Source organism: Natator depressus, chromosome 2, assembly GCF_965152275.1.
Source record: "Natator depressus isolate rNatDep1 chromosome 2, rNatDep2.hap1, whole genome shotgun sequence".
Classification (NCBI taxonomy): Eukaryota; Metazoa; Chordata; order Testudines; family Cheloniidae; genus Natator; species Natator depressus.
Window position 1 is genome coordinate 248385282 of NC_134235.1, and position 13306 is coordinate 248398587.

Below are 13306 nucleotides of genomic sequence, written 5' to 3' on the forward strand. Positions count from 1 at the left end.
TGATATATTTGAATTTCTTTATCCCTGTGCTGCATGTAAACAGAATCTCCTAACCTACATTTAAAGCCTCTATTTTTAATGATTCTTTTGCCCCCACATGGTTTGACATATACAAATCCCACACTGCAGCTTTGTCAAGACTATAAACTTGCAGTTAGTAGCTCTGGTTACAAGAGAGTAACCTAGTTTGTTCTTGATCGTGTGCGATTAAATCAGACCACATAAATAATTTGGTTGTAGGTTTTGCAGGAAGAATGGGTAGATGCAGTACTTACACTTATCAAAAGAAAACAAGAAAAATTACTTGTATTTTTATTTTTTCCTCAGCAAAAAGCCAGAGATAATAGAGCTGCTCTGCGCATCAATAAAGTGCAGATGTCAAATGACTCCATGAAAAGGCAGCAGCAACAGGATAGCATTGATCATAGCTCTCGAATTGACTCAGACCTCTTTAAAGATCCTTTAAAGCAGAGGGAATCAGAACATGAGCAGGAGTGGAAATTCAGACAGGTGTGTTATATTTGGTCGTTTATTATTGTGAGATTTTTTTTATTGGCAGTTGCTGTGCTTAATGGATTAAAATCAATTTTAATCTACCCAAGGAAGGAAATATAAATTCATAACATGCATTCTGCATAGAGTGAAGATTTTTGTCATAAGTAGAAAAGGTATATAAAAATATTTGTGACTTATTTTTTCCATTTCAGTTGATTCTTAACATAATTAATTATCTTTATTTCTGTGGGGCCAGCCAAGAGCAATGGCATATGCCCTTTTCTCTCATATGTCACAGAAAAGGCCCTCACCCTGGGGACTCTCATTTTAAATGAGACTGGCACTTTTCTGTTTCTCCAAAGCCCTTTACCTCTTGTCAATGAGGCTGCATCACTTCTTCAGTATGGAAGGTTGGCAGGCGGCTTTATTCCTCTGGGAAATACTTTTCCCCAGTTTGTCAGTGGGGAGCATGCCAATGTAATTTAGTTTCATAAATGACCAGGCATTCTGCCCCCACTGTACTTAAGCTTTTAAATTATTCTTAACTGATCTCATATGTCTCTAAAGATGCTAATTCATTGATGCTCAGTCATCAAAATGCCTTTGCTTATGTTCCCTGGACTAATAAATGTAACCTTTTCTCTTCCCATCTTAAACCAGCAAATGCGTCAGAAAAGTAAGCAGCAAGCCAAAATTGAAGCCACACAAAAACTTGAGCAAGTGAAAAATGAGCAGCAACAGCAGCAGCAACAACAACAGTTCAGTTCACAACAGCTTCTGAACCAGTCTGGCTCAGACACACCTAGCAGTGGGATACAGAGCCCCTTAACGCCTCAGACTGGCAATGGAAATATGTCCCCTGCTCAACAGACATTCCACAAAGACGTATTTACAAAACAACAACTACCTGGTACCCCTACTTCAGTATCCTCAGATGATGTGTTCCTCAAACCACAAGCTCCACCTCCACCCCCAACCTCAGCTAGAATGCCAGTACAGGATCCTCTTGCTCAGTCACAGACGCCTCAACCTCAATCACAACAGAAGTTTCCTCCAAGTACTACAAACTCTAGACCGCCCTCTCCAATGGATCCATATGCTAAAATGGTGGGAACACCTAGGCCACCACCTGTTAACCAAAACTTTGTTAGAAGAAATACCATTACACCCGTGGATACCTGTCCTCCACCATCATCTGTATCCAGGCCCATTCAAGTAGGTGAACCAGCAGGAAGCAGGCCTTCACCAGTCAGAGATTCATGTTCTTCATCTCCAGTTAGCAATGACCCCTATGCAAAACCACCAGATACACCCAGACCTGTAATGGCAGCAGATCAGTTCCCCAAACCTTTGGGGGTACCAAGATCTCCCATAATTATGGAACAATCAGGGAAAGTTCCTTTAACAACTGGAAGCAATGACACATTCACTAAACCAGCGCCTAGAACAGATATCTTTCAAAGACAAAGAATAACTCCTGCTGATCCATATGCACGACCACCACTGACTCCTACTCCCGTTGTTGATGGCAGCCCTGGACCCTTTAAAACTCCAATGCGCCCACCACAGTCCCCACAAGATCCTTATGGATCAATGCCACCAACACCAAGACGCATTGCTGTTGATCCATATGAAAGGCCTGTTTTGACACCAAGGCCAGTGGATAGCTTTTCCCACAATCAGTCTAATGATCCATATAGCCAGCCTCCTCTGACTCCTCACCCTGCAATAAAGGAGCCTTTTGCCCATCCACCCCGGGTAATGCGACAGCAGAGTGACTCTTTCTCTCAGTCTGGACCCATTTCAAGGCCAGCCTCTCAGGACCCTTATTCCCAATCTCCAGGTACTCCTCGGCCATCTGCTGACCCTTATTCCCAACCTCCAGGAACACCTCGACCCACCACTGTTGATCCATATATGCAGCAACCACCCACGCCAAGACCTACACAGCCAGCAGATTTATTTGTTCAGTCTCCAGCAAATCAGAGACATTCTGATCCATATGCCCAACCTCCTGGAACACCAAGGCCAGTTATTAATGACCCTTATTCTCAGCCACCAGCAACTCCAAGGCCAGGGATTCCAGAGAATTTTAACAGACCCACGGGAAGACCAGGACTAATGCCAAATCGAGATCCTTTCCTGCAGACATCCCAAAACAGAGGAACTACTCTGCAGGGCACTTTTGTAAGACCATCAGATCCATGTTCTCAAACTCCAAGACCAGCAGGACCTACTGTAACAGAATCATTTAGCCATGCTCCAGCAGCCCCAGCACATGATCCTTACGATCAGCCTCCAATGACTCCAAGACCTCAACCAGAAACTTTTGGAACGAGTCAGCATGCCCATGAAGCTGACCAGCAAAGGTCTGGATCTGAGGGCAACTTTAATGCATCTGCAAATTCTCCAATGAGCTCTCAAGGGCAGCAGTTTTCCACAGTCTCACAAGCTTCTGGCCCAACACCAACTACAGGAGTAACAGATACACAGAATACCATGAACATGTCTCAGGCAGACACAGAGAAACTAAGACAGGTGAGCTCAGTATACAATTTAATGTTTCTGCTATTAAAATGTCACAATTAGAGGAATCTCCCCTTTTACATTGTTATAAAGTGGGGGTGTGAAACTCAAAGCCCATTGGCCAGCCCTTGGCCACTTGACATGTTTCCCTGCCCCTTTTGACAAAATCAGAATATGCAGAATGCAAGTTTTCAATATTTTTAAGGCGTAAGCTTCTAATTCTTATGTTTATGAAGAAAATTTTCTCAATTTTGACTAAGATAGTGCCATCTAGTCTGAAGCAGCCGCTCTAAAGGTATTTCTACACCATAAATAAAGGTAATATTGTAGCATGAATAGGCATACTGATGCTAAATTTGATCTAGCTAGTGGTGGTAACAGTAGTAATGAAGGTGTGGCAACACAGACTTCAGCATTGGCTAGCAACCCAAGTATGTACCTAGGGCCCCTAAAAGGGTTGTTCTGGGGTGGCTAGGCCATGCCACACATCTTTACTGCTATTGTTACCTACATAAGATAGATTAAAGCTAGCACATACCTACCCATGCAACTGTTACACCTTAATTTGCAGTGTGGACATAGCCTAAGAGTTTGATCCTACACTCATTGATGTCAATGGCACAACTCCCATTGATTTGAGTGGTGTCGGATCAGACCCCAAGTGAGATGCAAACTGCTGCTATTGAGAAGTGTGTTAAATCTGAAGCTTAATTATTACACTTTACGTACCAGGTTTTCAGAAAATGTAGGCGTGCTAGTATACATTGAAACTGAGCAGTTACTCATGCAAATGACTAAATAAGTGTCAGAAATAGATGTGATCTCAAAAGTGCTCTGTTTAGTTTTTCCCCCCCACAGATGGATGCTGAATAAGACAGTAATTTTACTGCAGTAGAGCCTCAAAGATATGAACACCAGAGTTATGGACTTACCGGTCAACCGGGTACCCTATGGAACCGGAAGTAATCAATCAGGCATCAGCCGGGGGAGAGACAGGGAAAAAAAGCAAATACTGTACTGCCTCTGGGCTTTGGCTCAAGGCTTCAGTGGGGGAGAACTGGGGCTGCAGCTGCATGATGGGGGGTCAGGGGTCCGGGCAAGCGGGCAGGGTCAGGGCTTGTGACCCTTGGGAGCATCAGAGTTTTAGACCTAGGGGGAGTGCTGGGGCTCATGGCTTCACCCTGTGGCTCCATTCACAGCTTCAGCCCCACAGAGGGTGCCGGGGCTCAAGCCTTTAGCTACAAGAGGAGCACTGGGTTCAGCCCCAGCACTCCCCCCGTAGCTACAGCCCCGAGCCCCAGCCCACTCGCACCAACTGAAACTGGCAGCAGAGCTGTGGGGAGCCCTGAGCCTCAGCGCCCCCTACAGGGCAAAGTCGGAAACAGAGCTGCAGGGCTGACACCCTGAACCTCAGTGCTCCCCCCAGGTCTAAAGCCCTGAGCCATAGTGCTCCCGCGGGGCAGAAACCCTGAGTCCCGACCTGGAGCCATGACCCGACCACACACACACACATATCCCCGCGCGGCTGCAGCCCCAACCACCCTCTGGCTGAAGTCCATAACATCTTGTTCGGAGTTACGGAACATTTCAGAGTTATGAAAAACCTCCATTCCCGAGGCATCCATAGCTCTGAGGTTCTACTGTAACTAAATCACAGTTGCTACCACAGGGCCTTCTACCCACAGTTTTGTTAGCAAACTTCTCAGCATCATCAGAAGGAGATACAGTGTGGATTGAGGATCCGTTGAATGAACCTAACTATGTAGCCCTGGCCCACTGACCATGACTGAAAATGTAATTCAGCATTCTGCATAGAGTATTTGCCACCTCTGATATAATGTGATTATTTCTGGCCTTGACACATTTCAGACTATTGGACCTTAAAATTGTGACAGTCGAATGCAGATAAAAACTATTTTGTGTCATTTTTTGAGATTTCTAAATGTTACAGATTAAAAGTTTTCTTTACCTTCAAGAACTTGAACAGTTGAACAGACCTGTGAGGCGTTTAATAGGATTAATGTATCCTGGTTTTGAAGGAAGAGTAGAGAAAAAGTCACTAATATTGTAACAGTCTAAATTGTTTATCCACAGGCTAGGTACAGTAGGGTTATTGGCTGTTTGAGTTCACACACAGTCCTCTACAAGTGTGCCTCCATGATTACTTGGAGGGACTTTTGCTAGAGGTGATGGGGTAGATTGGTTTCCATGCAAATTCGTCCTTTCTCTGTTTGAGAATGCTGACGTCAATTATGTTGGTGATTTCTGCAATATGTCCACCTGACTATTAGGAACTGGACCAAGAACACCAAAACATGTCACATAAACCACCAAATAGCAAATAAGTATTAGATAGTAAGGTCTCTTGATCACTGCTGTCCTGGACCACATTCCTTCTGGGATTATGCTAGTGTAGATTCTGGGAAAAATCAGAAGGCAGAAAGTCCACCTTGGGATGGGGATGGGGCTGAAGCTGAGGTTAGAGTTGTGGAGCTTTAATCTCCTTTTGTGTGAAGGAACTCCAGGAGCCTAATGCAGCCTAAAAATTGACAGTGCTGGCCAGGAAGGGGGCCTGGCCAGGGTAGCGTCTGCCACTGCTGTTAGACCAAAAGTTGTTTTCCCTAGCTAAATTTCTGATCACCTGACCTCCTTCAGAATTCACCTTTCCTTATTGCGCAAGGGCACCATTGGGGCACAAAAGTATAAATGACAGCTCCTTGTGCTAACATTAGTGATCTGTCCTGTTAACCAAGACATATACGTTAGGCATAGTATTAATGTAAGTGTGGGTTCTTATGTTAACTGAATGTATTATCCACTCCCCACTATTCTGTTCATCTCTGTCAAGTATCCCATAACACCTTGCATTAGTTGAAGTAAACTTTGGCTTAAGTAGATAGGAAAACTGTCAGGATCTAGACATATGGGTGTTTTACCATAACAACAGATAAGGAGTTATTCTCTCACACCAGTCCTGGAATGTCGCAAAGGAAAAGGACAAGATAAATGATTGTTCTACCCTGGTATACACCTAAGAGGTGCCTTCATGCCCTTTGGTACCTGGAATGCCTGTCTTCAGAACAAAGAGATTGGGGGTGTACCATGGGATCAGAAAAACAAAATAGAAAGCTGATTGGCTACATCTAGTTTCAGATGATTCACAGAGTACCTTTTTACATGCAAACAGGATGAGTATAAAAAGAATAACTTTAGCATTGTAACTTTGGAAGCATCTTCTTTGTAAGGTGAATTTAACAACACTGCATGAGAAGGCTTTCTAGAAACTGGTCTCATATTGAGCCTTTCTTTCTGTACTATACTGTTATTGACTTTGAGCAATAAAACTGGCTGGTATTGGTTGTTTGGTCTCTTGAATATATTTCATAATGAACTAAAGTGTGATCAAGCAATTTACTAAACAATTTATCAACAGACCCTTGGTGAATAGGGGGCCTTGAGGTGAAAGATCTCACTAGCCTCTTACCAATTCCCTGAATCATGTCATCTGGTTTTTGATTAGTTTGCAAGGGAATTATAGGGGGGGCGTTTTTAGTGAGTGGGAGGAAAGATTGTTCCGTTTATACAAGATTCTTGGCTCTGGGGGACTTTACCCAATAGATTATAACATTTTGAAAGTAGATTTATTTCAGTAGTGAACATAATATATTTTTTAATCCAGCGCCAGAAATTGCGTGAAATTATTCTGCAGCAACAGCAGCAGAAGAAGAATGCTATCCGTCAGGAAAAAGCACTACAGGATCCAGCCACGCCTTCCCATGCAGCTCCGCATCAACACTGGCAGCAAGAAAATCTAAATCAGATTTTTAACCGACCTCCTCCTCCCTACCCTGGGAATATTAGAACATCCATCATCCCTCCAGGTGGTCCAAGGTTTGCAGTGTTCCCAAAAGATCAACGTGGACCATTTCCTGCTGATGGGCAGTTTAATAGACCCCAATTTCCAGGAGATATGACTGCCATGGGAATGAGGCCTCATGGTCTTAGGTATGATTTTTGATTTCTTAAAATATAAGTATTTAAGAGAGAGTTCTAAACAGTTATAAGGATTTCCTGTAAAATGGCCTGTGCAACACTGACGTAATTTGCCTACCGCAGCCCCAATCCTGTAACCACTTATACACATGTTTAGCTTTAAGCACATGTGTAATCACTTTGAAGTAAATATATAAAGTTAAGTATGTATGTAAGCATCTGAGGTTATTGCAGCCTATATTTTTACGCTAGTTGATTGTGTGTGTTACTGGAAATTGTTCAGCAATTAAAACTTAGTAATACATTGTTGGTTTTTTGGCAGTTTGGGGGAGATGAAGGATGGGAATTTTTTTTCCTTGCATTATGCCACCTGTGTATACAAGGCCCACAAAACTGCATTTTTAGGCATTTATAGAGAAAATTATTTAATCCAACTTTAGTTTTGATTTATGAATATGGTGTCAATGAAAATATTATTGTCCTTGTGTAAAGTATACACAATCAAGAAACGACTTGTATTCTGTGTCATTATTTTTTTAAGTAGTGCCAAGATGTGAAATAAATATCAATACTGAAATATTGGGGGGGGTTGGTCCCCCAATTTTCTTTTACGCTTACTGAGTTCAATTAAAATATGGAATGTCTAGCAAGATAGTTTTTGCTGTAAGAAGCATTTTTATCCAAGATTATTTGGGTTGAGGGGTTGGTACAGCACAAGTTGTTTGTTTAAACATAATGAATGCAGTTATTTTAGTTATATTTTTTCATTCTGTTCAGAAAGCTCACTTAAGTTTGAGATTGGTCAAAATAAAATATTTATTTAAATGTACTAAAGAACATAATATGTAAAATATTTAAGCAATTAGTTGTTTTCTGAAATATGCCAGATCAGGTGGGCCAAATGAATCAAGAGAACTAATTCTTTAATAAATCTTTGATTTCAGATTTGGGTTTCCAGGAGGTGGACATGGTCCACCAACAGGTCAAGAACGTTTTCTTGGGCCTCAACAACAAATGCAACGCGCTGGAGTTCCACCACAGCTGAGAAGATCTTTGTCTATAGATATGCCGAGGCCGTTGAACAACACACATATGAATAGTCCAGCTGGACTGTCTCAGCATTTTCCACCACAGGGTATTCAGGTTCAGCAACACAATATACTGGGGCAAGCATTCATTGAGTTACGCCACAGAGCCCCTGATGGCAGACCAAGACTCCCCTTTAATTCCTCTGCTGCTAATGTTATAGAGACAGCACCCCAGCATCAGCGGCATACAGGATTTATACCTAGGCAGGACTTTCAGGGTCCAAGACACATAGATCCAGTGAGACGTAATCCTCAAGGTCTAACTAACCAGTTACAGATGTCTACAAATTTGGAGCATTTGCCACAATCTCAGCAGGATAATCGTGACCATCCGCCCGTGCTTGTCATGCGTTCTTTAAGTCATCCCCCTGTTAATGATGCTTTTTCAGGGACTCCTTTGCCTACATCTGCACCCACTGAGACACCTGGGAATCTACAGATTCCCAACCAGCCAACTGGATTAGAAGAGAAGCTTGATCCTGATGATCCCTCTGTAAAAGACTTAGATGTCAAAGACCTGGATGGGGTTGAAGTCAAGGACTTAGATGATGAGGATCTTGAAAATCTAAATCTAGATCCAGAGGATGGGAAAGGAGATGAATTGGACACTTTAGATAATCTAGAAACCAATGATCCTCACCTTGATGACCTTCTGAGATCAGGGGAATTTGACATAATTGCATACACAGACCCAGAACTTGATCTGGAGGATAAAAAAAGTATGTTTAATGAGGAATTGGATCTTAGTGTTCCTATAGATGACAAATTAGATATCCAGAGCAAGACAGAAGAACCAAAACAGAAAGAACAAAGTGATAAAACTTCAGTCCCTGCTGATGCTCTTTCTCCGCAGAAGAAATCTTCTATGGATAGTGAGATTAAAACAGAAGTGCTTTCTCCAAACTCATTAGAGGAAACGAAGTCTGAAAATGAAAAAAATGATGGACATGTGGAATCTGCAGGCCCTCAGCTTGCTGCTGAAACAAAGTTAAATGATGGAGAAAAAGCTCCTGTGCAGCCTAATAATCCAGAATTACCTGACAAAACTATTACTGCGCATCAGGAAGCAACTGTGTCTAGTTCAAATGCTGCTCAGCTGCCTGCTCAGGGTGTTATAAGTTCTTGCAGTATTTCTGGATCCACACCAGTCCTTTCAAGTCTGCTGGCCAATGAGAGTTCAGATAACTCAGACATAAGGACATTAGGCTCTTCACCTCAGTCTTTGCCAGCAACACAAACAAATCATGTATCGGGTGTTTCACAAACACTAATGACACCTGCTGGACAAATCTTGGAAAACACTTTAAATTCGAGTCTGACCGTGGTTCCACGAATAAACCATAGCTTCTCTCAAGGGGCAACAGTAAATCCAGGATTTATCCAAGGTCAGTCAACTAATCACAGCTTTGGGACAGGACAGCCTGGTAATCAAGCCGTGGCTTTGGCAAACCGCCCCGGTCCCAGTGGCATATCTGGTCCGCAGCAGATAATGCTCCCTCAGACTCTAGCCCAGCAGCAAAATCGTGAGAGACCTCTTTTGCTAGAGGAGCAGCCCCTTCTTCTGCAGGATCTTTTGGATCAGGAAAGGCAGGAGCAGCAGCAGCAGCGACAGATGCAAGCCATGATTCGTCAGCGTTCAGAGCCATTTTTCCCCAATATTGGTATGTATGTGATATCTTTTTTCATGCTGGTTAGTTCACTAGACAAATACCATATCAATTTATATTATTTAGATGTATAAAACAGGTATTTTAATCCACGGCTCGTAATGTAATACAAAAATGCTAAAAAACATACTGCGTCAATGTGTGGTACAGGAGTCTAAACACAACTGGAGCTTTCTGACTAGCGGTCACTGATGTATCAATATCAATAATGTCTACTAAGTGCACAAGTCGGACTCCTTTTCCTGATTTTTTTATATATATAAATTCTATTTCATAATAGCAGTAAATTCCTTCTCCATGTCACTGTTCATGGTGACTAAGGCAGCCCTCTCAAATACCTCCATTAACTTGGTGGTGATTGTAATTTAACAGATTCGCCTTCTAGCCATGTCTCCTGTTCCAGCCTCTCTCGAACTAATATCCCTTCTTTTGCGTTTCTTGGCTCGCTGTAGCAATGAAAGTTATTCCATTTGCTATAATAGCACTGTCAATCCTATTCCTGAGATGCTTGCAGAAGTGCAAGTTTCTTACAGAATATAGAAACCTGCATGTTAATCCCTAGTTATAAAGTGAAGAAAAAAATTAATTTGCAGTACGCATGGTTAAATGATTGTAATACAGTTGCTTTAAATTCAAAGGGATTAGTACATGTGCCAATACTGGAAATATTATGTTGGTAGTTCAGTAAAATCAAAATGTTCAGCTATGTAATTCTTTACTATTTTTGTTTCATAGATTTTGATGCAATCACTGATCCCATAATGAAAGCAAAAATGGTAGCTCTTAAAGGTATCAATAAAGTAATGGCACAGAGCAATATGGGGATGCCACCAATGGTTATGAACAGGTAGGCAAAAGATGACACTGTTGTTTAAAGTAAAAAAGTAAAAGTGACCCAAAGTATTATAATTTTTAGCCACCAGCATCAATAGACCTGAAGAAGAGCTCTGTGTGTCTTGAAAGCTTGTGTATCTCACCAACAGAAGTTGGTCCAATAAAAGATATGAGCTCACCCACCTTGTCCCTCTGGAGTCTGAAAACTCATTTTCAGCATCAGCAAATTATAGACCATCACAGCGAATCATAGTAGTAAGATGTGGGAAAAAGCCCGTGTTATCATTAGCTCATACTCTATGGCAATATAGCATTGCTCCTTACTGGACTGGAATCAGAAGACCTGGGTTCCATTTTCAGCTCTACCACTGACCTATTGTAAGACTTTGGGCAAGCCACTTCATCTCTTTCTACCTGAGTTTCCTCATCTGTAAAATGTATGATGATATATACAGTAGAACCTCAGAGTTATGAACATCAGAATTACGAACTCTCTGGTCAACCACACACCGCATTTGGAACCAGAAGTGTGCAATCATGTAGCAGCTCAGACCAAAAAAAAAGAGCAAATACAGTACAGTACTGTTTTAACCATAAGCTACTAAAACAATAAAGGGAAAGCAGCATTTTTCTTCTGCATAGTAAAGATCTATGAATCAAAATTGCTATTCAAGATTTAATTATTTTATTGTTATTACTGCTATAAATTTCCTAGTGCTTTTATCTAGACTAATTTTAAATGGTCCAAGCAATAGAGCTTCCAGCACTTCCCTCATAAGTCTCTACTCTATAGTGTAATAAAGCTGGACTGTTAGTAATGAAGACTTCACCATGGTGGTCCATGCCCTTGCCACTTCTAAGCTACATTACTGCAACTGTGTCTATTTGCAGCTACCCTAGAACAGTGTTTTTTAAAGCGTGGGTCACAACCCTCTACTGGATCGCAGCATGTAAGGCGCTGGGTCGCTTTGCTCTGGTCAGCACTGCCGTTAAAAGTCCCGTTGACGGTGCTGCCCAGCTAAGGCAGGCTAGTGCCTACCTTTTCCGACACTGCACTGTGCCCCGGAAGCGGCCAGCAGCAGGTCCGGCTTCTAGGCAGGGGGGCCACAGGGCTCCGCACACTGCCGCCGCCCTGAGCACTGGCTCCGCACTCCCGTTGGCCAGTTGCTGGCCAATGGGAACTGGGCAGGGGTGGGCCTGCAGGCAAGAGTTGTGCGGAGCCGCTTGAGCACCTCTGCCTAGGAGCCAGACATGGAGCTGGCCACTTCCAGGCCACAGTACGGTCCGCGGTGCATCCCGGCTGCGTCGCTGACCAGGAACTGCCAGAGATAAGTCCATACCCCAACCCCACGCCCCAATCTCCTGCCACAACCCTGAGCCCCCCCCCAAACCTGAAACCACTTCCTGAACCCCAAACTCCTCATCCCCAGCCCCCCCCAGAGCCTGCATCCCCAACCCCCTGCCCCAGCCCTGAGCCTCCCCAAAACCAGAGCCCCTCCTGCACCCCAAACCCCTCATCCCCAGCCCAGAGCCCTGACTCCCTCCCACACCACAACCCCCTGCCCCAGCCCTGAGCCTCCCCAAAACCAGAGCGCCTCCTGCACCGCACACCCCTCATCCCCAGCCCAGAGCCCTGACTCCCTCCTGCACCCCAACCGCTTGCCCTAGCCCTGAGCCCCCCCAAACCCAGAAGCCTTTCCTGCACCCCAAACCCCTCATCCCTGGCTCCACCCCATAGCCTGCACCCCCAGCCCAGAGCCATAACCCCCTTCCACACCCCAACCCCCTGCCCCAGCCCAGAGCTTGCTCCCACACTCTGAACCCCTCATTCCCGGCCCCACCCCATAGCCCTCACCCCCAACCCTCTGCCCCAGCCCTGAGCTCCTCCCACACCCCTCATCCCCAGCTCTGTTGGGTCACGGGCATCAATAATTTTCTTCAACTGGGTCCCCAGAAAAAAAATTCGAAAACCACTGCCCTAGAAGAGCACTTAGAAACTTGTGCTAGTGCAGATTATAGTGACACCCATCCTCAGTGGGCAGGATAACTGTGAGCACTGGCTTCCTCTTTGTTTCTAAATGCAATAAAAGGAATTGATTGTGATATTCAGAAGCCATGATCTAGGACACAGCCCCATGACAAATTCCATCTCCTTCTGTCTTGTCATTGTGGTTAAGCTCTTTGGGGTTCCATTTGTTGTTGCTCCCTGGAGTTAGTGTCCCAGTTTAGCAGCAGGGCCTTTTAAAAAACTATTTATAATGCCCAAAATGCTGTTTACCCTAATTTGTGCAGGTTTTTATACTGTGGTATCTAAGCACATTGAATCCTACTTTTTCCATCACATAGCATTTAAAATTCAAGCACAGAGACTTCTCCAGTGATCTGTATGTATTCAGCTATCCTTATGAATCATCACTATTAGGAAACCCCAGGTAGCTCCTGGTGTTAGGCAACATAAGCCATTTTTAGTTAATGCCTTTGTGAATTATAAGGCACAACAGGTTGAACTTAAGACAAAGTGTTACAAGGGTGGAATAAGAAATATCATTTTCAAAATCTGGCAAGTAATTAGGATGTAGTAGTTCTAACAAATATCTCTAAAAGGTTTGGAAGTTTTATTTTAGATCAAAATAATTTGAAACAATGCATCTGTACTAAAGTGCTCACTGGTTTTAAAAGTCTGTTATAGCTGATCTTTATGTA

The 13306-nt window shown here is 43.4% G+C and overlaps 1 protein-coding gene across 2 annotated transcripts in view; it reads left to right on the plus strand.

Annotated features, from left to right (window-relative positions):
* Positions 1-13306, plus strand: part of KMT2C (lysine methyltransferase 2C) — a 328020-nt gene that overhangs the window by 276232 nt on the left and 38482 nt on the right. For both annotated transcript variants that reach the window (XM_074946303.1, XM_074946304.1), the window contains exons 35-39: positions 328-510; positions 1156-3033; positions 6701-7026; positions 7959-9763; positions 10505-10616. In XM_074946303.1, the coding sequence (XP_074802404.1) occupies positions 328-510; positions 1156-3033; positions 6701-7026; positions 7959-9763; positions 10505-10616 (4304 nt within the window). The remainder of the gene's footprint in view (positions 1-327; positions 511-1155; positions 3034-6700; positions 7027-7958; positions 9764-10504; positions 10617-13306) is intronic.